Here is a 27,609-nt window from a genome sequence, read left to right as displayed (position 1 = left end):
CCATCCCTCAACAGGATCAAAGATTACTGCTTGAATCATTTCCAGCCAGGTTGGGGGGAATGGCCCAGGCTAATCTGAGCTGCCCACCATCATCCCTCTTTTCCAGCCCTCAGTGATAGCTGGTCCTCTGACCTCTCAGGGACACACTGAATTTCCAGTGTTTCCACCCATGCCTCATAGTCAAACAGTCCCCTGAACTAACTCAATTGCTCTGTGAAGTCCTGGATAAGGGATGAGACCCCCATCTTCATGCAGCCTGGGTAAGCAATGTTAAAAGGGCTTTCTTTCTGTAGAACTCACTGGGTTTTTAACATACCAAGGGGAAGGAGTCTCCAAGAGGAAGGTTTAACAGGCATCTTGTCCCAAATTTATTTATTTTTAAAATATATATTTTTATTGATTTCAGAGAGGAAGGGAGACGAAGAGAGATAGAAACATCAATGATGAATCATTGATTGGCTGCCTTCTGCACGCCCCCTGCTGGGGATTGAGCCCACAACCTGAGCATGTGCCCTTGGCCCGAATAGAACCTTCAGAATGCAGGCTGACGCTCAATCCACTGAGCCAAGCCAGCTAGGGCTGTCTCAAATTTATTTTACTTGGATTTTTTTTTTTTTTTACAGAAAGACTTATAATATTGAAGGATATTAGTGCCCAGAAAAAAAGCTGATCTGGCACAAGGACCCTCACCAAGGTTCAGGGAATATTTGCTGAACTAAACAGATGACTAGAAAGGATTCCTTTGGGAACTGCTGGCCAGAATGGTGATGTATGTTTTAACTCTCTGAAAGGCATATTTTAAAACCAAGGGCTTACCAGAGGTCCCCAAACATTCTCTGCTCACTATATCTTTAGTGTCTCAGTAATTTTTGCAGTTACTTTATTTAGGCAAAAAAACACACCAAACTAATAATTCCCTTTATTAAACACTTAGGTCCAAATGACTTCAGTATTTATGTCCTAACACTGGCTGCCATATTATTTCTTGTGGGAAAAAAAAAGCCATATAAATTGAGAGAAAAAATATTTTTATTTCATTTATAATCACAATGACCTCCTAATGTGTGTGCCTGTTGGGCACGGCACAGCTTCTTAATCCTTGGAATCAGACTGGACACCACCATCCTTATTTTCTGGTCACATTATTTTTGAAGGGTAGTAGTTGCTTCTTATCACCAAAACCTTCAAAAACATGGTTTACCAAAGATACCTCATAAAAAAAGCACGTAGTGTGTTCTACTGTTGAAACTGAACTATCTCGAGCTAATAGTTTGAGCAATATATGACAGATGTCCTGTATCACTGTATTTCCTTCGAAAATTAAAAGATCCTGCAGCACCTCTGTGAGTTTGCTGCAGAGCTACAGGGTGCCTTTGTGTACAGTTCGGGGACCAAATGTATTAACCAAATCTCTGCTTTTCACTCCACTCCATTCTGCCCCTCAATTTATTCAAAGCTACAGTCAAAGCTGCTCAGTTTCAGACCAAATAAAAGCACCAAAAAGAATTGCAAAGCCAGATGATGTCTTCACTTTGAGGACCATTTTAACAGGGCACTCTGAAAGCCACAAAACAACAACCAGGTCACTAAGCCAGAAGTTCTAAAAATAACTTGGTAATACAAAGGGATTGACCGTCAGATACACATCTTGGGGCTCTCTCTGGTTGTGAAGGATAAATCAGAAGGGGAGGCAATGCCATCAGCTGGACCAGCCCCAGATGGTCATAGGAACTGCGGAGGGGGGATGGGGGAAGGAGGACAATGGGGGACATGTTTAGGAAGAAAAGTCAATAGGCCTGGACCACTGCATTGTGGGACAGCTCATCCTTCTCCACGAACTTTCCGAAGTTCTCATCTTTCCCCCACACCTGGGCAGATATTTCTATCCACCCCTCCCACCCATGGCTGGGGGTGGAGAACAAGGACGTCACCTCTTTGTCCTGCTTCCTCCTCCTTTCTCCTCCCCATCCTACACCAGGCTGGAAGGGGCAGGCTTCTCTTTCTCGAACAGGGCAGGGCCTTTCCTATCATATTCTGTGTTCTTTGTGGGGAACTAGACAATTAAGTGTGCACACCTGGTTCCTGCTTTGTTGATGATAGTTTAAGGTTTTTAAAAAAATATTTTCTTTCTAGTAGAGCCTGGCTTTCCAGGCTGTTAGCTTGGTGGGACTGGTCAACCGTTTTGGTGGTCAAAAGCTAAACGCCAACTACTTCCTGTTTCATCACCTGCTTACTCCAGACGGATAGTGTCATTGCTCTGTCCTGTTTTCTTCAGAGCCCTGGTTACTATCTGAAATTATTTGCCTTCTGTCTCCTCACATTAGGATCTAATGGTAGGGACACACTCATCTTGTCCAGTAAATATCTCCATCATTTAGAACAGTGTCTGCTACGTAAAAAGTGCTCAGTAAATATGTGTGGAGTGAATGTATTATGTGTAATGCTTAAAGAATGCACACATAAGGCCCTGGCCGGGTAGCTCAGTTGGTTAGAGCATTGTCCCGATACATGAGATTGTGAGTTCGATCCCTGATCAGGGCACATACGAGAATCAACTAATGAATGCATGAATAAGTGAAACAACAAATAGATGTCTCTCTTTCTCCCTTCCTCTCTCAATCAATAAAAAAATAAAAAAATAAAAAAAGAGCCCTGACCGGTTTGGCTCAGTGAATAGAGGGTTGGCCTGCGGACTCAAGGGTCCCAGGTTCAATTCCGGTCAAGGGCATGTACTTGGTTGCGGGCACATCCCCAGTAGGGGGTGTGCAGGAGGCAGCTGATGGATGTTTCTCTCTCACTGATGTTCTAACTCTCTATCCCTCTCCCTTCCTCTCTCTGGAAAAAAAAATCAATAAAACATACATTTAAAAAAAATTTAAAAAAAAGAATGTGCATGTAGCATGTTCTCAATAGGCAATAGCTAAAAAAAATAAAAATAAAATAAAAAAGCTACCAACAAACATTTTAGGGACAAGGTAGCTATAAAAAAATGAAGATCTTCAAAGGAGCAAGGAGCAGGACACCCAGGAGAAGGGCTCCTAGAATCCAAGAAGAGAATTTCCAGGAGATAAAAAAAAAAAAAAAAAGAAGCCATGTAGCAGATAAAGCAAGAAGGACTGGAAGGGGGCAGTGAGTCAGTGGAGTTCATTGATGCAGCAAAGGAGAGGAGGCCACTGGCTGAAGCCAGACCTTGGTGGGTGGAGGACTAACAGAGGTAGGGAATGGAAAGAATGAGTGAAAAGAATTCTAAAAGCTTGACTCTGTAGGGAAAGAGAAAGATGGTGCAGGAGCTGAAGGTGATGCAGGATTGACAAAAAGCCTTATTTTAAAAAACTAGAGGTCCGGTGCATGAATTCGTGCACAGGTGCAGTCCCTTGGAGTGGCCTGCAGGGATTGGGCTGAAACCAGCAGTTCAATCCCGCCTGCCTTTCCTGCCTGCAGCTTCCACTCATCTCGGCCCCGCTGCTGACTGCCCAGTCAGTCCTGATTGGGAGAGGCTCGCGCCGCCATAGCAGCACTCGCCAGCTGTGAGCCCTGCACCTGGCGCCTGTCCTGAGGGGGTCGGGGGGATCTGGGGCACAATTGGCCCTCCAGGCAGGCAGTGGGACGCCCTTGCCAGCCTGGGATCCGGATCCATCCTGCTGACGTTCACGCCGGTTGTCGGGAGCCACCTGGCAGCTGCTTTTATATCATTTCTTCCTTGTGGAGCGTCTAGGGAGGGGAAGTGGCCCTGGTGCCTGAGGCCAACTTCCAGGAGGCCAGCGGCACTGTTGGAATCGTGCCAGCGGTGTTGTCAAGATCATGCCAGCGGTGCCGATCCATCGGTGCCTGGCCCGTTCTCCGGAGATTGGACCTGCAGGACTACTGAGGGAGTGAGTGGCTGCTGTCAGGCTGGTGGGCTGCCGGGAGGGGTTGGTCAGCTGAGCAGCACTCCCGCTGTGGGAGTGCACTGACCACGACGGGGCAGCTCCTGCATTAAGCATCTGCCCCCTGGTGGTCAGTGTGCATCATAGCACTGGTTGACCGGTCATTCAGTTGCTTAGGCTTTTATATATATAGATTATTTATTTGGGGGGATGACTGGAATATGTTTTGTAGGCTGAGAGTTGAAGGATCAAAGAGAGAGGGCTTTCCTGATTATTCTGAATCGTGCATAATCTCTTCTTTTAAACTCCTTTATGCCAGGCATTTATAATTACTTATCATATCCCTCTAATTAGAGACAAAGCTCATCAGAGGCAGACCTGCGCTTCACATGACATCTTATTGATACATATAGTAGGCCTGTGTGTGGCTATACCCCCTTTGGTAGATTTTGCTTCCTCCAACCCCCCCACACCCAACTGGCCAGACTCAGTGCTTCACCACATGGAGTCAATACTCAAAACACTGGCAAGTCATGCAGATGGGGAGATGGATGAGAGGGTTTACTGTTCATTACACAGTAAACCTTACCAAAAACAAACAAACAAACAAAAAATAAAAAAATAACAAAATAAAAAAACCCACAGTAAACCTTACCAAAATTCTCTAAGTAGAAATCTACACTCGAAAGAGTCTCTAAGTTCTCTCAAGTCTTTTCCAAAGCGGTGCTGCCTGGGATTCTTCTGTCCTCTCTTCCCCACAGACTCGATGGGTCCTATTGATTGCACTGAGCAATGGAACGCTTCCCCTCAGCCTGCCCAGGTCAGACTGGAACCACTCTTGTTCCTTAAGCATGCTGCTCAAATAACTGGGCTATAATTCATTTTGTTTTTCTCATAGAAGATAGCAGAGAAGGGTGTCCCTACAGTTCTGACTGGCTGAGTGACTGGGGAAGGGCAGTGAAGGAGGCTCTAAGCAGATAGAACAGCATTCCCTGGGAAGTCCTTTCTCCACTGGAATGTGTCCAGGCCCCTGATAGCCCTGCCTGTTGGAATTCTGGGGAGCAGACATGGTTCAGGAAAAGGAAAGGAGATGAGTTCACTCTGAGAACAGATGGCATTTTCAGAAAGCAAAAGGAAACCTTCACTCATTTTTACCTTGTTGTTTATTTTATACAATCTTTGATAATTAAAAATTAGCTTTTAAGACAATAGATCTAATGTGAGGGACAGAACTGTCCCTGAAAAATGGCAATAATATACTAAAAATGTACAGCTCCTCCTCTCCACCAATGCAAACAGCCCCTTCAGCAACAGAGCAGGGACTGGGAGCAGGGGCTACGGCAGAGGGCAGGTCTCTGAGTGTATTCTCCTCGCCCCCGGCCTTACTACTGTGGTAACCTGAAAACTTTTAATTGTTGGTATTTTATATTTATTGATTTTTTTTTCTTAGAAAGGGAGGGAGTGAGCAAGAAAGAAACATTGATTTGTTGTTCCACTTATTTATGCATTCATTTGTTGATTCTTGTATGTGCCCTAACCAGGCATTGAACCTGCAACCTTGGCATATTGGGACGATGAGCTACGTGGCCAGGGACTAATTATTGGTATTTTATAAAGGATAGTGGAGGCTACTGGTAACTCAGAGGTAAGTTCCTAAAAAAGAACCCTTTTAAATGTTCTCTCTCACATCAGACTGGAAAGCACTATTGATGTATAATCACTTCTCTCCCACATGAACTTCTCTGACTGATTTTCACGGCCTTCCAGCATCCCACAGCATCCCAGGTGCTTTCCCAGTGTTCTCCAGTCAACTTCAGGAAGATCTTTTCTTCATTCTGTAACTTATTCTCTCATTTAGGAATATGAGTCCCTACCCTACCAACTTAGAACATCTTCTTTCTGGAAACCTCTTAAACAAATGAACATTTTAAATAAATAGAAAAAGTTAAAAACAACAAACCAACAAAGACAGGGTGCATGTATGCTGTGAAAGAGAACCACTAAATATAATGTCTAAAAGACAAGTATTAAGGTCATAGGTCTTGCTATTCTTGGAAATCAGCAACTGAAGCACTCAGGAACCATAAGATCTATCAGCCGGTCTCTGGAGTAAAACAGAATTGTGATCCTACGGTCTGATAAATGTCATTTTCTCATCATGGAGCCAAGTTTGTATTCCAGAAAAAGGAGAGATGAAAGCAGTGCCATGTTAAAGACTGTAGGAATATTTTAATTCATATTTCAATTCATTACATAATAATAACACAGTCTATTTTACAAGTTAAATGTATGAGAATGTATGAAATAGAAAAGGTAGGAAAAGACTAAATATGGGTCAAGAACATGAATTTTTTCAAAGCCAGGGGCCAAAAGAAGATGTGTGCCCTGTAGGACCCAAGGAGGAGGCAGGGAGGGTGACAGGAACAGCATCGGCTCCTGCACTGGCTCCTGGTGTGTGTTTGTCCCGTGTTTACCCTGGGAAAGAGTTGAGGCATGCCCTCTGCCCTGGTCTGAGGTGGGGAGTTAGCCTGGTCAGTGGAAGATGGCAGCTTGAGGGAAAAAAGCCATCTGGTTACCTATGCAGAGCTGGTCCCCTTGTGGCCGCAGGTGGGTTTTGTTGTAGAGGGAATTAGGGGTGGAAGTGTCAAAAATCAAATGTGTGGAGGAAAAAAGTAAACAGTTTCCTCCATTCCCCCCAAAACCCAAATTCTTGAAATGCAATACATTCTTCTCTCAAACGTAGAAAAGTCTCACTCTGGATGTGCTTACGAGAAGATCGTCGTCAAAAAACTTTGTCTCTATGATAACATTCCCACTGTGAGTAAGAAGAGATGGCAAAAGAGTGATGTGTTAGGCAACAGATTTCATTTCCAGAAAGTGATTTCAATCTGGGTTTGATGGGCCCCTGGACATATACCCACCTATCATCTTGGCTTGGGGACATTCAAATCTGTGTCTACATGGGGTTAGAAGTCTAATATGACATTTAACTTATGTGACAAGGTTTGCCTTCCTCAAGTTCAGAAATCAGAAGAGAGAGCATTTCTTAATCCTTGGTACACTTAAGGCCCTTAGTAGAGTGCTCTGCACACAGGGTGCTTATAAATATGACTGATTTTCTGATACACAGAGGTGGTATCTTTCCCTACAACACTGCTGTGGGTTGGTCTGTCCTTCATCTGTTCTCCTCACTTCGAGTAATAGCACTTTGCTCTTCTATTGGGGAACCACCCATCTCCAGTCCAAGGGTCCATCAAGTGGCTCCTCCCTCTCCTGGCAAAAGGGTGGACAAAGGATGTAATTTGGGCCAATCAGGCTCTCTCCCTTGAGCAGGCTCCTTCCCTATGGCTGCTCCTTGAAGAAAACATCCACAGATTTTTGCCACCTGCATTCTTCAAGTTGCCCAGAGCTCAGCCCTTTCAACTCTGTCATGTTAGTCAGGGTCAATTTCTATGGCTGGCAACGAAAGAACCCCAAATGACAGATCTGTGTTGGGAACTGAGTTAAGGGCAACAGAGGTACTGTTTTGGGGTTCTAAAAAGTAATATATGACTTCAATAACCTATATATATTATCAAAGACTTACTGGTTCTAGTACCTAAAAGAAATCAGGCGTGGACAAGAAGTCAGATTATGGTTAATAAAATCTAAAAAATGCCCTTCTACATACTATGCTGTATTTTCCCAGGGCAATTAATAACCAGAAGATACATTTTTGCTGATAATTAATTATAAGATAGGTAAATAAGCATAGAATATAAAAATACTGGTTTTTTATAGAATATAAAAATACCTACTATTTATAGAATATAAAAATAGAATATAAAAATACCTACTATTGTAATTAAAAAACTACCAAAGACTTATATATAACTTCTATTTACAAATTCAACATGGCTTTCATAAAGGGCCTGTTTAGAGAGATGATCCAACATTACACAATTACCTGTGTGAATAACTCATTACTAGGCACTTTACTAAAACCTTTGAAAGACAAATATCTTTTCCTAAGATAAAATGGTGGGTGGGTAGTTATTGACAGTGTTTTTGGACAAAGGACAAAGTGATTATTCTTTGAGTAGGAAGCACAGCTATTAATATGGCAAGGTATAATGAAAAACTATAACCAAACATTATCCTCTAAAACAGAATTAGGACTTTACCAGTTTCTGTTAAAGGCCATTTAAACAAAGTACAGAGTACCAGAAGTTTGGTAGTCAGGAAAGGGAGGAAATTAGCATGGATTTAATATAATATATATTATATGCCAGCTTCCTTCTATGGCATCTCACTTTATTCTCACTACACCTCTGTGAAAGAGAATTATTAATTCTATATTTAGAGAGAAGAATAAGGACCAGAGAGGTAAAATAGATTGTCCAAGATTACATAACTAGTCAAGTTTAATCAGGAATTTACTCTAAAGGTCTAAAGTTTTCTATCCTTTCCATTTGATCACACTGCCTTTTTCATATGACAAAAGTCAGTACCTGTAAACTCAGATACCCCTGGATACTCTTTTAGCCTCTTTTTAAAGTAGGTGGCCTGCCCACTGAACAGGACCATGAGTCCGGCCTGTCTGGAATGCCTGCTTCTAGCACACATCCACAATTCCTGCGGCCTGCTCACTCACGTTAGCACGCTGGCGGTCATCATCTGGGACTCAGGCGCTGCCTCTATCAGGGACTGCCAGGTGTTTGTGGAGTTCGGGATCACAAAGCCAAACTCGAAGGACCACTCTGCGGGAAGAAGGAAAATTGGATGAGTGGGCATCCCAGATAGAGTCTCAGGGCTCCTTGTCCCCCTCCTTTAGAGCGGGCCTCTTTTTTACCTTGAGAACCACCAATGAAGCCATCAGAAACCTCCCAGCACAGAGGCATAAAAACGGACTCCCTTAGGCTGTCCTCTGAACCACACCAGAGGCCTAGTCCCTATGCTCTTGAGTCTAAAGAACTGGGACCAGTGGGTGAATACAGTATAAGCAAAGTTTTCTTAGAAGTAAGGCTGGATGTAAATAGAAATATAGAACAGAAGTATAGAATAGGCCTTTTCACTTGGAATTTTAGCTCTAGGACACACATGTGCACTCATACTTCATGGTGAAAACTCAATGCAGAGTGGCCCTGCCAGTCAAATCTGTGAGACTGTGGAGAGCACTGTACCAGGCTCTAATCAGCAGCTTCCCTGTGACCGTCAAAGCAGGCACCAATGCCTGGCCCATAGTGTTGAGCTTTTGTTGAGCTCAAAGCCCCTTATAGTGCCAGCTTTGTTTCTGATTATTCTCACTGGGGGTCCCCAATCTTGCAGGGTGTAGGAATCCTGTTACAAACTGAGTTGCAAAATGTATATATATAAAAAAAAGAATGTTATCAAAGTAGTGTTTTATAGTTCATTGGGTCTTGCCTTTTGTCCCTGTCACCCTAAGCCTGGATTTTAGGCACGGAGCAGCAGAATACCTTCTAGGCATTGCCCTTTGAAGTAAACTTTTTGTTCCAGGCGGAATTTTTCCATTTGTTCTGCTGAAGAGAAGTTCAATTCTCGAGACACTGCCTTGCACTTGAGAATTTTCTTCGGAACACGGGCTGGTAAAGAAAAAGAAACTTGCACCTAGGCCCGGGTGAGCCCAAGTGGCCCTGGGTCTGGGAGAGGCCAAGTGTCCCTGGGTCCGGGTGAGACCATGTGTCCCAGGATCCAGGTGAGGCCTCGTGCACCTAGGCCCGGGTGAGCCCAAGTGGCCCGGGGTCTGGGAGAGGCCAAGCGTCCCTGGATCCGGGTGAGACCATGTGTCCCTGGATCCGGGTGAGGCCTCGTGCACCTAGGCCCGGGTGAGCCCAAGTGGCCCTGGGTCTGGGAGAGGCCAAGCGTCCCTCGGTCCGGGTGAGACCATGTGTCCCTGGATCCGGGTGAGGCCTGGTGCACCTAGGCCCGGGTGAGCCCAAGTGGCCCTGGGTCTGGGAGAGGCCAAGCATCCCTGGGTCCGGGTGAGACCATGTGTCCCTGGATCTGGGTGAGGCCTCGTGCACCTAGGCCCGGGTGAGCCCAAGTGGCCCTGGGTCTGGGAGAGGCCAAGCATCCCTGGGTCCGGGTGAGACCGTGTGTCCCTGGATCCGGGTGAGGCCTCGTGCACCTAGGCCCGGGTGAGCCCAAGTGGCCCTGGGTCTGGGAGAGGCCAAGCGTCCCTGGGTCCGGGTGAGACCATGTGTCCCTGGATCCTGTGAGGCCTCGTACACCTAGGCCCGGGTGAGCCCAAGTGGCCCTGGGTCTGGGAGAGGCCAAGCGTCCCTGGATCTGGGTGAGACCATGTGTCCCTGGATCCGGGTGAGGCCTCGTGCACCTAGGCCCGGGTGAGCCCAAGTGGCCCTGGGTCTGGGAGAGGCCAAGCGTCCCTGGGTCCGGGTGAGACCAGGCGTCCCTGGATCCGAGTGAGGCCTCGTGCACCTAGGCCCGGGTGAGCCCAAGTGGCCCTGGGTCTGAGAGAGGCCAAGCATCCCTGGGTCTGGGTGAGACAGTGTGTCCCTGGATCCGGGTGAGGCCTCGTGCACCTAGGCCCGGGTGAGCCCAAGTGGCCCTGGGTCTGGGAGAGGCCAAGCGTCCCTGGGTCCGGGTGAGACCATGTGTCCCTGGATCCGGTGAGGCCTCGTACACCTAGGCCCGGGTGAGCCCAAGTGGCCCTGGGTCTGGGAGAGGCCAAGCGTCCCTGGATCTGGGTGAGACCATGTGTCCCTGGATCCGGGTGAGGCCTCGTGCACCTAGGCCCGGGTGAGCCCAAGTGGCCCTGGGTCTGGGAGAGGCCAAGTGTCCCTGGGTCCGGGTGAGACCATGCGTCCCTGGATCCGAGTGAGGCCTCGTGCACCTAGGCCCGGGTGAGCCCAAGTGGCCCTGGGTCTGGGAGAGGCCAAGCGTCCCTCGGTCCGGGTGAGACCATGTGTCCCTGGATCCGGGTGAGGCCTGGTGCACCTAGGCCCGGGTGAGCCCAAGTGGCCCTGGGTCTGGGAGAGGCCAAGCATCCCTGGGTCTGGGTGAGACAGTGTGTCCCTGGATCCGGGTGAGGCCTCGTGCACCTAGGCCCGGGTGAGCCCAAGTGGCCCTGGGTCTGGGAGAGGCCAAGCGTCCCTGGGTCCGGGTGAGACCATGTGTCCCTGGATCCGGATGAGGCCTCGTGCACCTAGGCCCGGGTGAGGTCACGTGCCCCTGGGTCTGGGAGAGGCTAAGCGTCCCTGGGTCCGGGTGAGACCATGCGTCCCTGGATCCAGATGAGGCCTCGTGCACCTAGGCCTGGGTGAGCCCAAGTGGCCCTGGGTCTGGGAGAGGCCAAGCGTCCCTGGGTCCAGGAGAGACCATGTGTCCCTGGAACCAGGTGAGGCCTTGTGCAACTAAGCCCGGGTGAGGCCACGTGCCCCTGGGTCTGGGAGAGGCCAAGCGTCCCTGGGTACGGGTGAAGCCAGATCCTGGGTCCGGGTGAGGCCGTGCGCCCCTGGATCCATCCGGGTGAGGCGGGGTCCCAGGCCCGGGTGAGACTACGCGCCCCTTGGGTATGGGTGAGGCCACGTGCCCCTTAGTCCGGGTGACGCCGTGCCCCTGGGTTCGGCCGAGACCAATATTGAAGCCATTCTAAATTAAAGCACATTACTGTGGTGCTTCAAGTTTCTGGAAACTGATTTAGAGAGCCCATTTTCTATGTTAAATTTCAGAGAATGCCTTGGTAACAAAATTACACTTTTTAATTAAAGAGGTCCCCAATTGGTAAAGTGTATTTGACTGAAAGATCATTAAGGCACATCAGATTAAGTGCGTTTAAAGGCTTTACCTAGACAAATATGTGACACCTTAATCAATAAAGAAATAAAAATAAAAATAAAAAAAATAAAGGCTTTACCTAGCTACTGTCATCAGGAAAGGGGCTGAATGGGCACCTTCTCTCTACTCTGTTCTATTGGTTTTAACCCCTTAGTTTTTCTTTTTATTTAAGGGAGATTAAAATGCAAATTTTAATTGGGGAAAAAAAGTTGAGTCTTAGTTTATATCTTTAGGTATATTCTAATGCTAAAATTTCAACACAAAGTGGGTTCTGGGAAGTGCGAGTCAGAAACAAGAAAGAAACTAGAAATCTCAGTAACATGTAGATTAATGTGCTGTGCCTCCAGGGCTCACCCTCCTATTAGGTCTGCATTGACTTAACTCTATAATGCTTAGGCCCTGCTCCCCAATCATCAAGAGCTTTGCAGACAAAGGGTCGGAAAGTACCTTCATGCTCCACTCCAGGGACTGATAGGTCTTCTGTTCCTTGCCAGAGTATCTTCCCTGTCTCAGCATCCCGGAGGTTCATCCAATTTCTGATCAAATATATTGAGGAAAAATAAGGCACCAAAAGTGACTTCTCCTTTGTACTTGGCCTAACTGCTAAGTGCCATCCAAGCAAATAAGTTTGTGTAGGCGAGTCCATAAGACATGTAAAGGAAGAAGCATGAAACCCGGAGGAGATATTTTCATCTACAACATAAGAACCAAAGATTGCACACATCTAGAAAGAGGTAAAAAATGAACAGTGCAGCTCTGCCGGTGTGGCTCAGTGGTTGAGCATCGACCTATGAACCAGGAGGTTATGGTTCGATTCCTGGTCAGGGCACATGCTGGGGTTGTTGGTTCGATCCCCAGTGGGGGCATACAGGAGGCAGCTGATTAATGATTGTCTCTCATCACTGAAGTTTCTATCTCTCTGTCTTCCCTTCCTCTCTGAAATCAATTTAAAAATTTTTAAAAAGAGAACAAAAAAAGAAATCTAGAAAAATATACACTTTGATAGCAGAACCAAACAGCTCAAATGGAAACAAAGGTTTTTTTGTTGTTGTTTAGTTTTTAAAAACTATGGACAAATCATTAAAGGAAAAGAAAATTAATATTATCCATGCATGGAGGCTAAGTATGAGAAAGATAGGTAATATGGCTAAGTATGAGAAAGATGGTTAATATTTGTAAAGAAATTGAGCTTCAATTCAAATAGTTGATATAGCTTATGTCTTTTTTTTTTTTTTGCTGTCTAGCAACCAAATCCTCTTCCCAACAGCACACTGCAGCCTCCCTTCCCCAATGGGAGGCAGTGACTGCTTTGCACTATAGCAACTAGAAGATTCAGAACCTTTTTTCCTGGTCCTGGTGCAGCTGGAGGCAAGGACATAACTAGGCTCAGACCCCTGGGTACTTCATTCTGGGGTTCTGAAACTGTAGTCACACAGGACCTGAGGAAAAGCCAGCAGTTCTTCAGGGGGGGCGGGCAGCAGGTAGTGCCAACCTGGCCATTCCTGCAGTGTGACCACTGCTATGGGCCCTGGTCCTCCACTGCCAGTCAGTTTTCAAAGCCCCAGAGAGCCTTTGAGCCTTCCTCACTGTTTGGGTAGCTTGCAGTTGACAACCCTGAATAACACAGTTTTTTGTTTGTTTTTGTTTTGGTTAATCCTCACCAGAAGATATTTTTTTCCATTGGTTTCTTTTAGAGAGAGTGGAAGGGAGGGGTAGAAACACAGAGAGAGAAACATCGATGTGAGGCAGACACACATTGATTGGTTGCCTCCTACCCTCTTTCCCTCCCCCTCCCCAATTGGGGCTGTGAATCAAGCCTGCAACCACGTTACGTGTCCTTGACCGAAATAGAACCAGCGCTCTAAATGTGGCTAGTAGGTCTAACACGGATTTTTAAGATCATTATGTATGTAATGGTACTACATTTAACTCATTGGAAAGATTATTTCTACATTTTGCTGTTGTATAAGAAAAGTTACAAAAGATAACTAAAGGTTATCCAGCAAAGTGCCTTGAATGTGATGGGTATACTAGCTTCCTGTGGCCTCCACCTGCTTGTGAACCACGTCCCTCCCCCGCCCCCCGTCCCAAACCCACTGCTTTGAAGTTGTGTTGGCTGTGCTACTCTCCGCCTGGAGTGCATTCCTAACAAGCTCTCCTGTGCTCATTACATCACCAGGTACTGCTGCTCTTCTATACCTAGGTGGTTTTCTCTCTGCTTCATATTTCTAAACTCCACTTTTTTTTTTAAACAACTAAATTAAAAAGCAAGTCAAAAGTATACATACTTGTTTAGGTCGTGTCTTACAGTTCTAATGACTACAAATATGTTTCCCCATTTTGGGGTCTCTTTTGGGGTTAAGAGAAAGCTTCCCCAACTGGAGAAATACAACAATAGATAGTACTGCTCTAGCAAGTCCATTCTGAGCTCAGATCTAAACAGAATGGCCTTAGCCTTAGTTGGTTTGGCTCAGTGGATAGAGCGTTGGCCTACAGACTGAAGGGTCCTGGGCACATGCCCAGGTTGCGGGCTCGACATGCAGCCGATCAATGATTCTCTTTCATCATTGATGTTTCTCTCTCTCTCCCCCTCTCTGAAATCAATAAAAATATATTTAAAAAATAAACTGAATGGCCTTAGACATTTAAGCCTAACGTTTTCAGAAGACACTACTCATTTGACCTCCTTTGTGCATGCTTTTCATTTTTTCTCTACAGAGAGTCTCTTATGTACCAATCCAGCCACAGTGGACACCAGACTTTCTTAAATAACAAAAATAAAATTACTTCTAAAGTTCCAGGCTCATATTCAAGTGGGGGCAAGACTACTGAAATAAGGGGCTCCCCTCACAAAGCAACAACTGGATCAGACCTAGCAGCTTCCAGAAAAGCATTATTGTCATTGGTCCAGGTCAGCAAAGAAAAGCCTTAATAAATAATTCAAAATTAAAGAAATAAAAACTGAGCTCCATCCAACGATGATAGGCTTGAGGCCACTTAGAGCCCCTCCATGTTCTGTAGGTTTAAAGGTGAAAAGGAAGGCTCTGAGTTCATGGTGGAGATGCAGCCATTTGGGAACAGCTTTATAAATATTAAAAATACAAATCCATGATAGCCTACTAGTAAAAAGAAAAAAAAATTATTGAGGTAGGTGTCTTAGAAAAATAATAAGGAAAGCTGGTCCTCTAAAGAGGGCGCATATTTGGCTAAAAATGTTGGAAATGAAAGGTAAGCTTTGATGGCTGGTCATCATCTGGCTGAAAACATTTTTGTTATGACAGCTTTTTGCTAACCAGATTTTTAAGAGAATTTAAGACTCAAACGGCAAGTCACTTCCAATCTTGAGAGAGGAGAGGATTAGGTGGACAAGCTTTAAGGAGAGGGCCAGGAGGACTATTTATAAATACCACCTTCTGGGTCAGCCAGGTCTTACATGACCAGACTACCTGGCATCCATCACCCAGACCGCCTGACATCCAACTGATAAGTGTCTTGGACCAACTAAGAATACAGAACTGATTAGTCTCTATAAGAACTTATAAAAAAAAAAAAGAACTTATAACTTTCCTTTCTTCTTCAGTACACTTCTGGGTTTTTGTCTAATTGTGTTTTGAAACTCTAAGACCCTTGAATATATCTTTGTTGTTTATTTCTTTAAAAAAAAAAAAGCTCCCTATTATTTGTGCACAGGACAAGCACAAAGGAACATTCCTTGACTGGGATGCCATGGCTCAGGGGAAAGCTGTCCTTGGTGGCCTTTTATTTGCAACTAGACAGACAAAAGAAGCACTCTCATACGTAAAAGAAGCACTCTCATACGTAAAAGTAAGAGCATCTTTAAAATAAGCTTCAGAGCCAAAACAATACACTTCAGAGCAAAATCAATAGTTTGTAAACTGTAAAGCCTTAGGAAAGATTAAAAAGAAAAAGTAAATGAAGATAAACATTATGGAAGAAAAAGAGACTTGGCTCACCACAGAAGGTAATGTAAGTCCTCTTATGTTAAAGAATAGATGTGATCTGGTATGACTTCAGTCCAGGGCAGGAGCTGGGGACAGATCTGAGGTAGAAAAGGCATTCATGGAGGTGGTGGCAGAGTGGGAAGGGAAGGCTTGGGGTTTGGAAGAAACCAGTTAGATGAATGGGGTACTAGGTAAATTTCCTCTAGAGATGTGAATGCAGGGACTGGAATAAAGAATTTAAAATATTTTGAAACAACCATCTAGAAGCATTTTGGAATGATACACTGGCTCTTGGAGTCTTAATTAGTTTTAAATGAAAATGGTTCACATCCGTTTTTATATATTAAACAGAACAGAGCCACTGTGCATGCCACTACCTCACTGGCCAGTTGAGGGAAGAGGGTGCAATGAGGGAGATTAGGGGAGGGGAAGATAGTAGAGAGAGGGAACAGGGAAGGCAAAGATGGGAAAAAGGAAGGAAACACAGAACACACACAAACAGAGGGAAAGACATAAGAATGAGAGTGAGAGAAAAAGTTTCTCAGAAAGAGACAGAGTGAAGAGATAGCACCAAGACAGAGGGGAACAAAATAGAAGAGCTCAGCAAGTTTAGGATAAGACTCCAGTTTTTCCTACTTTAACATAACACTGGCTTATAGGAGTTGTCTTGGCTACTGCCTTTCATAGAACGATTTGGAATTGATGGGAAGAGGAGGAAGACTGTGCACAACTGTTCAGCCCCTCTGAAAATGTTAATTGGCTGATTCACAGTGTCCTGTAATTTACCATCCAAACTGTGGTACTTCAGAGAAGGAAAGAGGGTGCTAACTGGATAGCAAACTTAGATGAGTTGTTCATGTAAAGTGTTTAGAACAGTGCTCGGTGCATTATCTATTACTGTTACTATTATTATTATTTCTTTTTTTTAAAATATATTTTATTGATTTTTTACAGAGAGGAAGAGAGAGGGATAGAGAGTTAGAAACATCGATGACAGAGAAACATCGATCAGCTGCCTCTTGCACAACCCCAACTGGGGATGTGCCCGCAACCAAGGTACATGCCCTTGACCGGAATCGAACCTGGGACCCTTCAGTCCGCAGGCCGACGCTCTATCCACTGAGCCAAACTGGTCTCAGCTATTATTATTTCTTTATCATCTTTCTATCAGTCTCCTGATGGTTTTCCTTGCTTCTATTTTTGCTTCTTCCTCTAATCCATTCTCCTCACAGAAGGAAGTCGTTTCTTACAATTGTAAAATAGATGTCAATCCCTGCTTTCCTTTGTACTCAAAACAATTTTGAGTTCTTTGCACAGTTTACAAGGCCCCCTCAGTCACAATGCTCTAGCCACAATGGACTCCTTTCTTTTTCTCCAACGCACTACTACAGAGTCTCTTCTGCCTGAGGTGCCCACACAAGTGCTCTTCCCCTGAACTCTTCAGACCCGCAGGTCCTGGCTTGTGGCACCTCCTCAGACTCTTGGGACTACTCAGTCTACAGTGGTCTCTGAAACCACATCTGCCTGACTCCTAAGAAAATCACTAGAAAACAATGATTTTTTCCCCCTACTATTTGCACTTGCTATTAAGCTGGATCTCTTAAGGTATTTTCTCTCCTTTATATTGTTGATATAATGATCTTCCAACTAATTTCTCTCCTTCAATCTCTAGCCCATTGTTTTGCAAAGTATAGTTTGATGATCTTGTTAAAAATGTTGTTTCTTCAAAACAACGAGGTACCATCTGACACCTGTCAGAATGGCTATCATCAACAAATCAACAAACGACAAGTGCTGGAGAGGATGTGGAGAAAAAGGAACCCTCTCGTACTGCTGGTGGGAATGCAGACTGGTGCAGCCACTGTGGAAATAGTATGGAGATCGCCAAAAAGTTAAAAATGGAACTTCCATTTGACCCAGTAATCACACTTCTGGAAATATATCCCAAGAAACCAGAAACACAAATCGGAAAGGATATATGCACTCCTATGTTCATAACAGCACAATTCACCATAGCTAAGATTTGGAAACAGCCTAAGAGCCCATCAGCAGATGAGTGGATTAGAAAACTGTGGTACATCTACACAATATAATACTAAGCTGCTGTAAGAAAGAAGGAACTTTTACCATTTGCAAAAGCATGGATGGACCTGGAGAGCATTATGCTAAGTGAAATAAGCCAGTCGGACAAAGATAAATATCACATGATCTCACTCATATGTGAGATATAATGAACAACATAAACTGATGAACAAAAATAGATCCAGAGACAAAGAAACACTGAACAGACCATCCGACCTCAGAGAGAAGGCAGGGAAGGGGGGATAAGAGATCAACCAAAGGACTTGTATGCATGCACATTAGCATAACCAAGGACATGGACCCTGGGGCAGTGGGGGGTGGGAATGGCGGGGGCGGGTCAATGGGGGAAAAAAGGAGACATGTAATACTTTAAACAATAAAAAAAATGTTGTTCCTCATCTCAGATCTATTTAATTAGAATCTCTCTATAGGCCTGGGAATGCTCATTTTGAAAAGCAATTCCTACATGCAATAAAGTTGAAGTATCACTTGTCTAGTCTTTATAATCTAACTAGAGGCCCAGTGCATGAAATTTGTGCACTGGTAGGGTCCCTAGTGGCTGCCGGCCAGGGCCTCCCTCCCTTCCCCCCACCGGCCCTGCCCCCTGGTCAAACTCCCAGAAGAACTCCCGGTTGAGGGGACAATTTGCATACTACACTTTTATTATATAGGATACATTGTGACTAGAATTACATCCCTAAAATACAAGCTGGATCATATCATCACTTCAGAGAAAATTTCCTAGCTTCTTAGTTTAGCACTTAAAGTTATTTACTCTGTGGCACAAACATCTCTCCAGTCTCCCTTTCCACTTCATACCCTCGCAATACCCCCCACTCTCATCTAGGCACAGTGACTTCACCATGCGCTCATGCACCTCTCTGTGCTCCACTCGGACACTAGTTTGACGTCTCTCCCCAGAAGAGCCAGCAAAATCAAAAGAGTTGACACAATCAAGTGTTAGAATCACCACAAGGCGACATCAGACAAGTTGATTAAAGGAGGTGTGAAGAAAACTTTCTTTACCTTAAGGGGACCCCTGTGGAGGCAACTGTGACAGAAGGAAATGGGACTAACAATGACATGGTAATTATCATTGGCAGAAGCTGGGTATGATTTTCCCAGATGTACCAACTGCAGAGAAAAGCCATCCATATCACTCCAAGAAAATCTCTAAAATATAACGTGTGACTAGTCCACTTCTACCACTGAGAGAAGAAAATACCTTTGCCATAAACACTGTGCAGAAAAACTTGTTCCAAAAAATAGCAGAGTTTCTCATTGTGTGATGAGACTAAGAGAAAAGCAATAATGCAGATGTTAAGTGCCCTAAAAAGTTACACAGTCCAGGATGTGGAGTGATGGTCAGACTGTGAAGTTCAAGCTTCTCCCTCTGTCCCCAGTTGCCTCCTTCCCATGATAAGGAATAAAGCAACAATAAAACAACCATCTTATTCTTGGTGCTCTACCGTAATCTTTCTTATCCTTTCCTCCAAAGATTAAAGTTCACCCTTGTTTCTATTGCCACTTTTAAAAAATTTCCGTCTTTTTCTTAACGAAATGAAAAACAACTTATTTGTAAAAAGACACAGAAAAACTACGTCTTAAGCACTTCTATAAACATCCAACTGCTCAAACCAATGGCAACTCTGATTTCATTCAGTCTCATGAAAGTGATTCACAGGTAAAATATAGCTTTTAATCCTTTCAACCATTAGCAGTTCAGTCTTCCTTAGTTTGCTCATTCTTGTATATCCTGAGTTTTATGGTCATTGGCTGGTGTAGAGTTAAAGATGAATATTAGGTGATGGAAGAGGAATGTAAGTTTTTAACAATGGATTAAAAGAAACATTTTGTATTCAGGGAAGAAAAGGAGTCAAGAAATATTGAGCCAGGAGAATAAAGGTGCTATGTGTAAAGTAAGTCATGATTCATGCTTACTGGAAACACAAACATTAGAAGCATTCCCTTTAAAGTCAGAAGTAGTACAGAGAACACATTATTCTGGAGGTACTAGGCAATATAACTATAAGAGAAAGAAATAAGAAATATAAAAATTGGAAAAGAGAAAGTAAATTATCATTATTTGCAAGTGATAGGATTATATATCTAGAAAACCCAAAAGAATAAAAAGAAAACCTACTGTAAATAATAAACAAATCAAATTGATGGGCTCAAAATTAATATACAAAAAGTAGTATATGCCTTGTATATTAACAAAGATCAGAAAATGTAGCAGAATGAAAAATTTCATTTGTAAAAGCAACAAAAAAGTTAAATACTTAGGAATAAGCATATATAAGTTGTAAGCTCTATCAGAAAAACTTTATTTTATTTATTTTTTAAAAATATATATTTTATTGATTTTTTTACAGAGAGAAAGGGAGAGGGATAGAGAGTTAGAAACATCGATGAGAGAGAAACATCGATCAGCTGCCTCCTGCACACCCCACACTGGGAATGTGCCCGCAACCAAGGTACCATGCCCTTGACCGGAATCGAACCTGGGACCCTTCAGTCTGCAGGCCGATGCTCTATCCACTGAGCCAAACCAGTTTCGGCCAGAAAAACTTTAAATAAATGGAAAGGCACACCCTAATTTTGAATAGAAAAAAAAATTAATGTCATAAAGATGTAATACTCCATAAATTAATGCAATGTACAATTGTAAAAAAAAATGTAAATTTAATGCTTTCCAAATAAGTGTAACTATAGGATTTTTTGAAAACCCAAAAAAACTGATTCTAAAGTTCATATGGAAGTATGAGAATCACCAGGAAAATTCTTAAAAGAAGGGTCACAGAGACTGGTGCAGCCACTGTGGAAAACAGCATGGAGTTTCCTCAAAAAGTTAAAAATGGAACTCCCATTTGACCCAGTAATCACACTTCTAGGACTATATCCCAAGAAACCAGAAACACCAATTAGAAAGGACATATGCATTCTTATGTTCATAGCAGCACAATATACAATAGCTAACATTTGGAAACAGCCTAAGTGCCCATCAGCAGATGAGTGGATTAGAAAACTGTGGTACATCTACACAATGGAATACTACACTGCTATAAAAAAGAAGGAACTTTTACCATTTACAACCGCATGGATGAACCTGGAGAGCATTATGCTAAGTGAAATAAGCCAGTTGGACAAAGATAAATATCACATGATCTCACTCATATGTGAGATATAATAATCAACATAAACTGATGAATAAAATAGATCCAGAGACAAGGTAGCACTGAACAGACTGTCCAACCTCAGAGAGAAGGCAGGAAAGAGGGAAGGTTAGAGATCAACCAAAGGACTTGTATTCATGAATATTAGCATAACCAATGGACACAGACACTAGGGAGGTGGGGGCTTGCCCTCAGGGGTGGGAGTGGCTGGGGGGGGTCAATGGGGGAAAAAAGGAGACATGTAATACTTTAAACAATAAAGACAAACAAACAAAAACTAAGTTTATTTAAAAAAAAAAAAAAGAATAACAAGAAACAAGTAACAAATATGTCCTTCCAGATTTTAAGACTTACAACGGTATAGGAATTAAAACAGCGTGTAATGCTGAATATGACCAGACAGATCAATGAAGAGAACAGAAAGCTCACCTAGAAAACACAGTCACAGGGGATTCAGTACATGTCAATAGGGACATTTTAAATCGGTGGCAAAATAATGAACTATTAGTTAAATAGTGTTGAAACAAAAGGATAGCCATATAGAGAAATTAAATTAAATCTCTATCTCACTCCTTCCATTAAAATTTCAGATAGATCAAGATTTTAAAAATGAAGAAAGGAAAGGAGGGAGAGATACAAGGAGAAAGAGAAAGGGCAGGTGGGAGGGAGGAGAAAAATACTAAGGGAAAATGTGAGAATCTTTTTCATAATCTGGGATGGGAAAGATCTAATCGGACAAATAAATCCAGAAGTCTTCCTTCTCTGACCAAACATGCAGACTGCCAGAAGTCTTACTTCAGAGCTACTGTGTCATTGTCTTATTCCTCCCACTTAAAGCCTATAGGCTCCTACTTCTTTTAATATACAATTTATTCCTCCATCTGATTTAAAAACAAACACACTCAGCTTTTAAACTAAAAGAAACTTTTTTTTTTTTTTGCAGGGGCGGGGACTTAGTTTTCATTGTATAAGTTTTTATAGTGTTTGAAATTTTTAAAAATCTGTCCATTAACTTAAAATAAAAGCATAAATAACTGATAAAAATTACTTTTTTTGGGGGGGATTAATCCTCACACAAGGATATTTTTTTCCCATTGATTTTTAGAGAGAGTGGAAGGAATGGGTAGAGACAGAGAAAAAGAAAACACCGATGTGAAAGATCCACATCAAGCCTGCAACCAAGGTATGTGCCCTTGACCAGAATCAAACCCATGACCTTTCAGTCTTCAGGCAGACGCTCTAACCACTGAGCAACTGGCTAGGGCTAAAAATTACTTCTTAATTATTAACCTTTTGGGATATGGGTCGACACTGCAACCAACTGAGACACTCTGCCAGGTGGGACTAATTTTTTAATCAATATTGTTTTTTATTCTACTTTGTAAAGTCCATTTATCTTGTTTTCATGGCACTTATTAACAGTATCTTAGAGCAGTGATTTTCAACCAGTATGTTGCAAGAATTTTTATTTTGTTTTTTAAATTTTATTTTACATTTTTTCCCCAAGAATTTTTAAAACATGTGATACCTGACTATTTAGTCAGAGGCACTGACCTCTTCTCCCTTAGAATGTCAAATAAAAAAAATGACAACATGCAACACAACAACAACCATCCAGTGTGAATGAATCAAAATTATACCTAGTTGTTTTTTTTTTCAGATTGGCAAAATATATATTTTTTTGTGTGTCACTGAATTTAATAATTAGTTTATGTGTGCCATGAGATGAAAAAGGTTGAAAATCACTACCTTAGAGTTATTATACAGTTCTTATTTTTTAGCACTTGATTCTTTTTTTTAAAATATATTTTATTGATTTTTTACAGAGAGGAAGGGAGAGAGATAGAGAGTTAGAAACATCGATGAGAGAGAAACATCGATCAGCTGCCTTCTGCACACCCCCTACTGGAGATGTGCCCGCAACCAAGGTACATGCCCTTGACCGGAATCGAACCCGGGACCCCCCAGTCCGCAGGCCGACGCTCTATCCATTGAGCCAAACCGGTTTCGGCAGCACTTGATTCTTATTTTTAGTCTATTTAAATATAATCAAGTTCTACAAATAATTCTTTCCTATCATTTTCAGAACAGTTTAGAATTATAAACTTTGGAAAATAGAAATCACTAAAGATGCTACAAATTCAAAACAGGGGCACATTCCTAAAGCTGTGCCAGAGAAGCCAAGATCATTAGCTCTATTATCATGAAACTTGAGCAGGTGCAAAGGTATCATTTTAAAATGGGATATTATCTATACATATAAAGAGGTAATATGCTAATTGTCCGTCATGGTGTCCCAGTAAAGACCAATTTGCATGTTGACAGACCAGCAGGAGGATGCGCACGCAGCAGGGGGTGGGCGGCCGGAGCCAAGTTCCAGGGGGTCTGAGGAGAGTGCCTGACAGGAGCCCGGATTGCAAAGAAGGAAGAGGAAGCGGCCACAGGGAGCTCTTCCGATCCCCCTGCACAGACACTCTACTTCAGCCCCTGCACCCCCAGGGGGATTGACAGACAGACACCTTACCCCAGCCCCCGCACCCGCAGGGGGATTGACGGACACCCTACCCCAGGCCCCGCACACCCAGAGGAATGGGGAGGCTGACCGGACAGGGAGAAGACCCAGCCTTGGGGGTAGCTGCAGCCCACAACTCTGACTCCTGATCTCTTCCCCTGCCACCCCAGCCAGGGGCGCCCATAATAATAGCATGCAGGTGACCACCAGTCAGCGCCCCAAGGCACCTGGGGCCCTCGGCCTGCCGCTGCCAGGCCCCCTGGGGCCGGGCCCCCTCCGCTGGCACCTGGCACGCCTCTCCTCCCTACAACTCCAGACCCGGGTGGAGGCAGGCCTGCGTGGGCCCCCAGGGTCAGGCCCTTCCCCCTGCCTTCCCCCCCCCCAGCAGCGTCATCTCTGCAGCTGAAGTGTGCTGAACCTCGCTGGGGGCGCAGCTAAACCTGCCCTCTGAGCCCACCTGGCTCTGCCCTGGTCCGGCCCCCACCCCGCTCCAGGAGATTGGAGCCCCACCCTGAATAGGTACAGCTGAGAAACAGCCACATACAATTTAAAGAATGGCGCCAAGTGGGAAGGTTTGACAGTTACTCCCCATTCGGCCTTGCTGCCCCCAGCGCCCCCCTAATGCCCAGCCCCCTGACAACCACTGCTACAGGGCTGCTGGCCAGAGCCCGCCCCTCCGAGGCCTGCGGAACCCTCTGCAAAGCTTCCATAGCTACAGTCCCAGAAAACAATCATGCCCTCCTCCCCTAGTCAGCACCTGCTACCTGTGAGGGTACCTGTGGGCTTACAAATAACAATCCCTTCCCGTTTAGACATCACTTACTTGAAGAAACATTTCTAGGTTTATTAGCTCAGAACCTTCTCATGACAACCCAGTGAGGTAGGCGGAGAAGAGATTACAATTCCCATGGTATATGCGTATGTATTCAGAAATGAAGCTCAGAGAGGAAAAATGTCAAGCCCAGGGGTTCCCAAGGTGCAGCACACGCCCCACAGGGGGGGTGGGGGGGAGGCAATTTGATTTTAAGTGGGGGCAATTCGAGAATGAGTTAACAGTGAATTTTTTGGCATTACTTATGGTTCTAGGGGGCCTCATCTACAGCATATCCTACATAATAAAAGGCTAATATGCAAATGACCGAATGGTGGAATGATGGGTCATTATGATGCGTGCTGACCACCAGGGGGCAGACACTCAATGCAGGAGCTGCTCCCTGGTGGTTAGTGTGCTCCCACAGGGGGAGCGCCGCTCAGCCAGAAGCCGGGCTAATGGCTGGCGAGCACAGCAGCAGTGGTGGGAGCCTCTCCCGCCTCTGTGGCAATGCTAAGGATGTCGAACTGACTTAGGCCTACTAAGCCGTCAGTCAGACATCCCTCCAGGGTTCCTGGACTGCAAGAGGGCACAGGCAAGGCTGAGGGACAACCCCCCCCAAGTGCACGAATTTCATGCACCGGGCCTCTAGTTATAAATAAACTAGTAGCCCTGTGCATGAATCCATGTGCCAATAGGTCACTGCCGCCCTCCTGTAGCTCTCCACCCGCTGCCCTGACCTCCTGTAGCTCCCCTTACCCCCCATAGCTTGCTGTCCTGCCCCCTCCTGTAGCTCTCTGCAACCCCACCCTACTGCAGATCCGTGATCCGGTCATTACACGGTCGGTCGTTATGCCTCAGAGCGTAATGGATAATTAGCATATTCCTCTATTATATAGGGTAGCAGAATCAGTCTCCTTTATATTTTCATACAACTTTTAGAAAATTGCTAGCTTTTAAAAATGAATAAATATAGCTCGGCCAGTGTGGCTCAGCAGTTGAGCATTGACCTAGGAACCAAGAGGTTGCCAATTTGATTCCTGGTCAGGGCAATTGCAGGGTCAATCCCCAGTGGAGGTGTGTTCAGGAGGCATCTGATCGATGATGTTCCTCTCTCAGTGATGTTTCTATCTCTGTATTCCTCTCTTTAAAAATCAATAAAAACGTATTTTTAAAGAAATTAATGAGTATATCTGTTTGCTGCTCATCTGAATATACACACTTAGCTGGAAAAAGGTATTACATCTAAGATTCTGTGAGATGCCCTAATGCAGGCGTCCTCAAACTACGGCCCTGCGGGCCACATGCGGGTGTTTTTGCCGTTTTGTTTTTTTACTTTAAAATAAGATATGTGCAGTGTGCATAGGAATTTGTTCATAGTTTTTTTTAAACTATAGTCCGACCCTCCAACGATCTGAGGGACAGTGAACTGGCCCCTGTTTAAAAAGTTTGAGGACCCCTGCTAATGTAAGAGCCCAGAGAGAATGCTTTTCTATGCAGGTGCATTTAATTTTAGCAATTTAAAACAGTCATGTGAAAATAAGGATTTTTTTTTTTGGTAAATTAAATGATTTACAAAGCTTTGTAGGAATTTACTGTTTTAAAGGTACTAAATGAATTGTTTTATGAATGGAGTAACTTTTCTCTGATAAAGCCCTAATTTGAGAGTTGTAAGTGAATTTCTATTCCTGTGATTTCCTAAGGCCATGATAAATCTTCATTGTGATAGGGAAGAATTCCAGTCATGTTAGATGATAATAACTTTTAAAGATTATACCCCATTTAGACACACTCACATTTCAGATACTGAACCCCCTAAAAAGCCAGAACTTAATTTGTCACACCACCATAATATATCTTTACCTACCTCACAATACCTCTCTCTTTAAAAAAAATTCCTTTCATGTCTTTATAAAGTTCCTTTTTTCCTTTTTTAAAGTCCAAAGACCCTGAAATGCATCACTGTAATATCAATGACACCTTATAATAACTTTCAATATTGCCTCAAGCAAAGATCAAGATCAAACTATCTACCGCAAACTTTTAAGGCAGCACTAACTTTGACCAAGAGAACCTGAAACTGCTATATTAGTAACTGCTGGCAGGGAAGGCTGCTGTCAATTTGCTCCTGTTACATTATTTTCCTTTGTCTCAGTCAGAGCCACAGATGAGGGCGACAGGGTTTGCTTTTGACTTGTAACAACAGCAGAGGCTATGGATTCCCTCGACTCTAACTTGACTCCTGGCTCCTCCCCTGGAAACAGTAAAGCTGGAGACAGAACACACCAAACAGGATGAGTAATCTGCTATTCCATGAAACTTTCAGTTGGCTCCTTGGGGAACACAGAAATGTCCCTCAGAAGGAACAAAAGGAAATTTTGTGGAGCTGGCTTTGACAAAAAGTTCTTTTTTTGTTTTGTTTTGTTAATCCTCACCTGAGGATATTTTTTCCATTGAGTTTTAGAGAGAGTGGGAGGGGGAAGAGAGGGAGAGAGAAAGAAAGAGGAGGGAGAGAGTGAAACATCAATATGAGACATATCAATTGCTTGCCTTCCACATGCACCCCGACTGGGGCCAGGGATCAAACCTGCAACCCAGGAATCGAACCCAGACCCTTGGTGCACCGGCTGATGCTCTAACCACTGAACCATGCCAGCCAGGGCTACCCTTTGTTCTTTGCTCAACATCTCATTTCTTTTAATACACATCTACTGACTCTGACGGTAAATAAGATACCGTATTTTCCGGCGTATAAGACGACTTTTTAACCAAGGAAAATCTTCTATACGCCCAGTCGTCTTATACGCCGGAAAATATAGTAGCTAAACAGCAGCTGGTTGGTTACATGACTGTTTTGCATGGTTATTCAACAAATGAACTCTTAGGGTAATTCTAAAAACATGTTATCCAGGTAAAACAGTAGTTAGTGGGACTATATCAATATTTATTTCTGATTTTGATAATATATTATGGCTATGTAAGATGTTATCATTAAGGGACATTGGATGAAGAATACATGGGAACTCACTGTACCATTTGGCAACTTCTTGTGAGCTAAAATTATTTCAAAATGAAGTTTAAAAATAAAAAAAAATTAACAAAGACACCCATTGTACATCCACACTACTACTTTCTAAGACAACATTTAGGACTGTAAGGCTATGCTTTTCTTTATGGCCTTCAATATCCCATTGCTGTTTTACTTATGTTTAAAACTTATCACTTGGGTTTTTCCCTTAGCAATATCAGAGTAAATGATATTCCAGTAATATAACAAAACTTTCAATAGGGAAATTAAACAAAGAGAGGCCAGGAGGGGCCTCTTTTGACTGGGAATTTATTTCTCACCCTGAGAATTACTGTTTTCAAGGTGGGAAAAGATACAGAAGAGTTAATAGTTATG

The 27,609-nt window shown here is 43.7% G+C and overlaps 1 protein-coding gene across 3 annotated transcripts in view; it reads right to left on the bottom strand.

Moving 5' to 3' along the window:
- Positions 1-6,075: 6,075 nt before the first annotated feature.
- PDE6D (phosphodiesterase 6D) overlaps positions 6,076-27,609 on the bottom strand; it is a 50,713-nt gene continuing 29,179 nt past the window's right edge. For all 3 annotated transcript variants that reach the window (XM_008138390.3, XM_054723387.1, XM_054723386.1), the window contains exons 2-5: positions 12,111-12,199; positions 9,323-9,448; positions 8,500-8,605; positions 6,076-6,681 (exon numbers count right to left, since the gene is read on the bottom strand). In XM_008138390.3, the coding sequence (XP_008136612.1) occupies positions 6,600-6,681; positions 8,500-8,605; positions 9,323-9,448; positions 12,111-12,199 (403 nt within the window). In that variant the 3' untranslated portion in view covers positions 6,076-6,599. The remainder of the gene's footprint in view (positions 6,682-8,499; positions 8,606-9,322; positions 9,449-12,110; positions 12,200-27,609) is intronic.

The sequence above is a fragment of the Eptesicus fuscus genome, chromosome 11 (assembly GCF_027574615.1).
Source record: "Eptesicus fuscus isolate TK198812 chromosome 11, DD_ASM_mEF_20220401, whole genome shotgun sequence".
Lineage (NCBI taxonomy): Eukaryota > Metazoa > Chordata > Mammalia > Chiroptera > Vespertilionidae > Eptesicus > Eptesicus fuscus.
The sequence above is the reverse complement of the archived record's forward strand: the minus strand, read 5'-3'. Positions and strand labels throughout refer to the sequence as shown.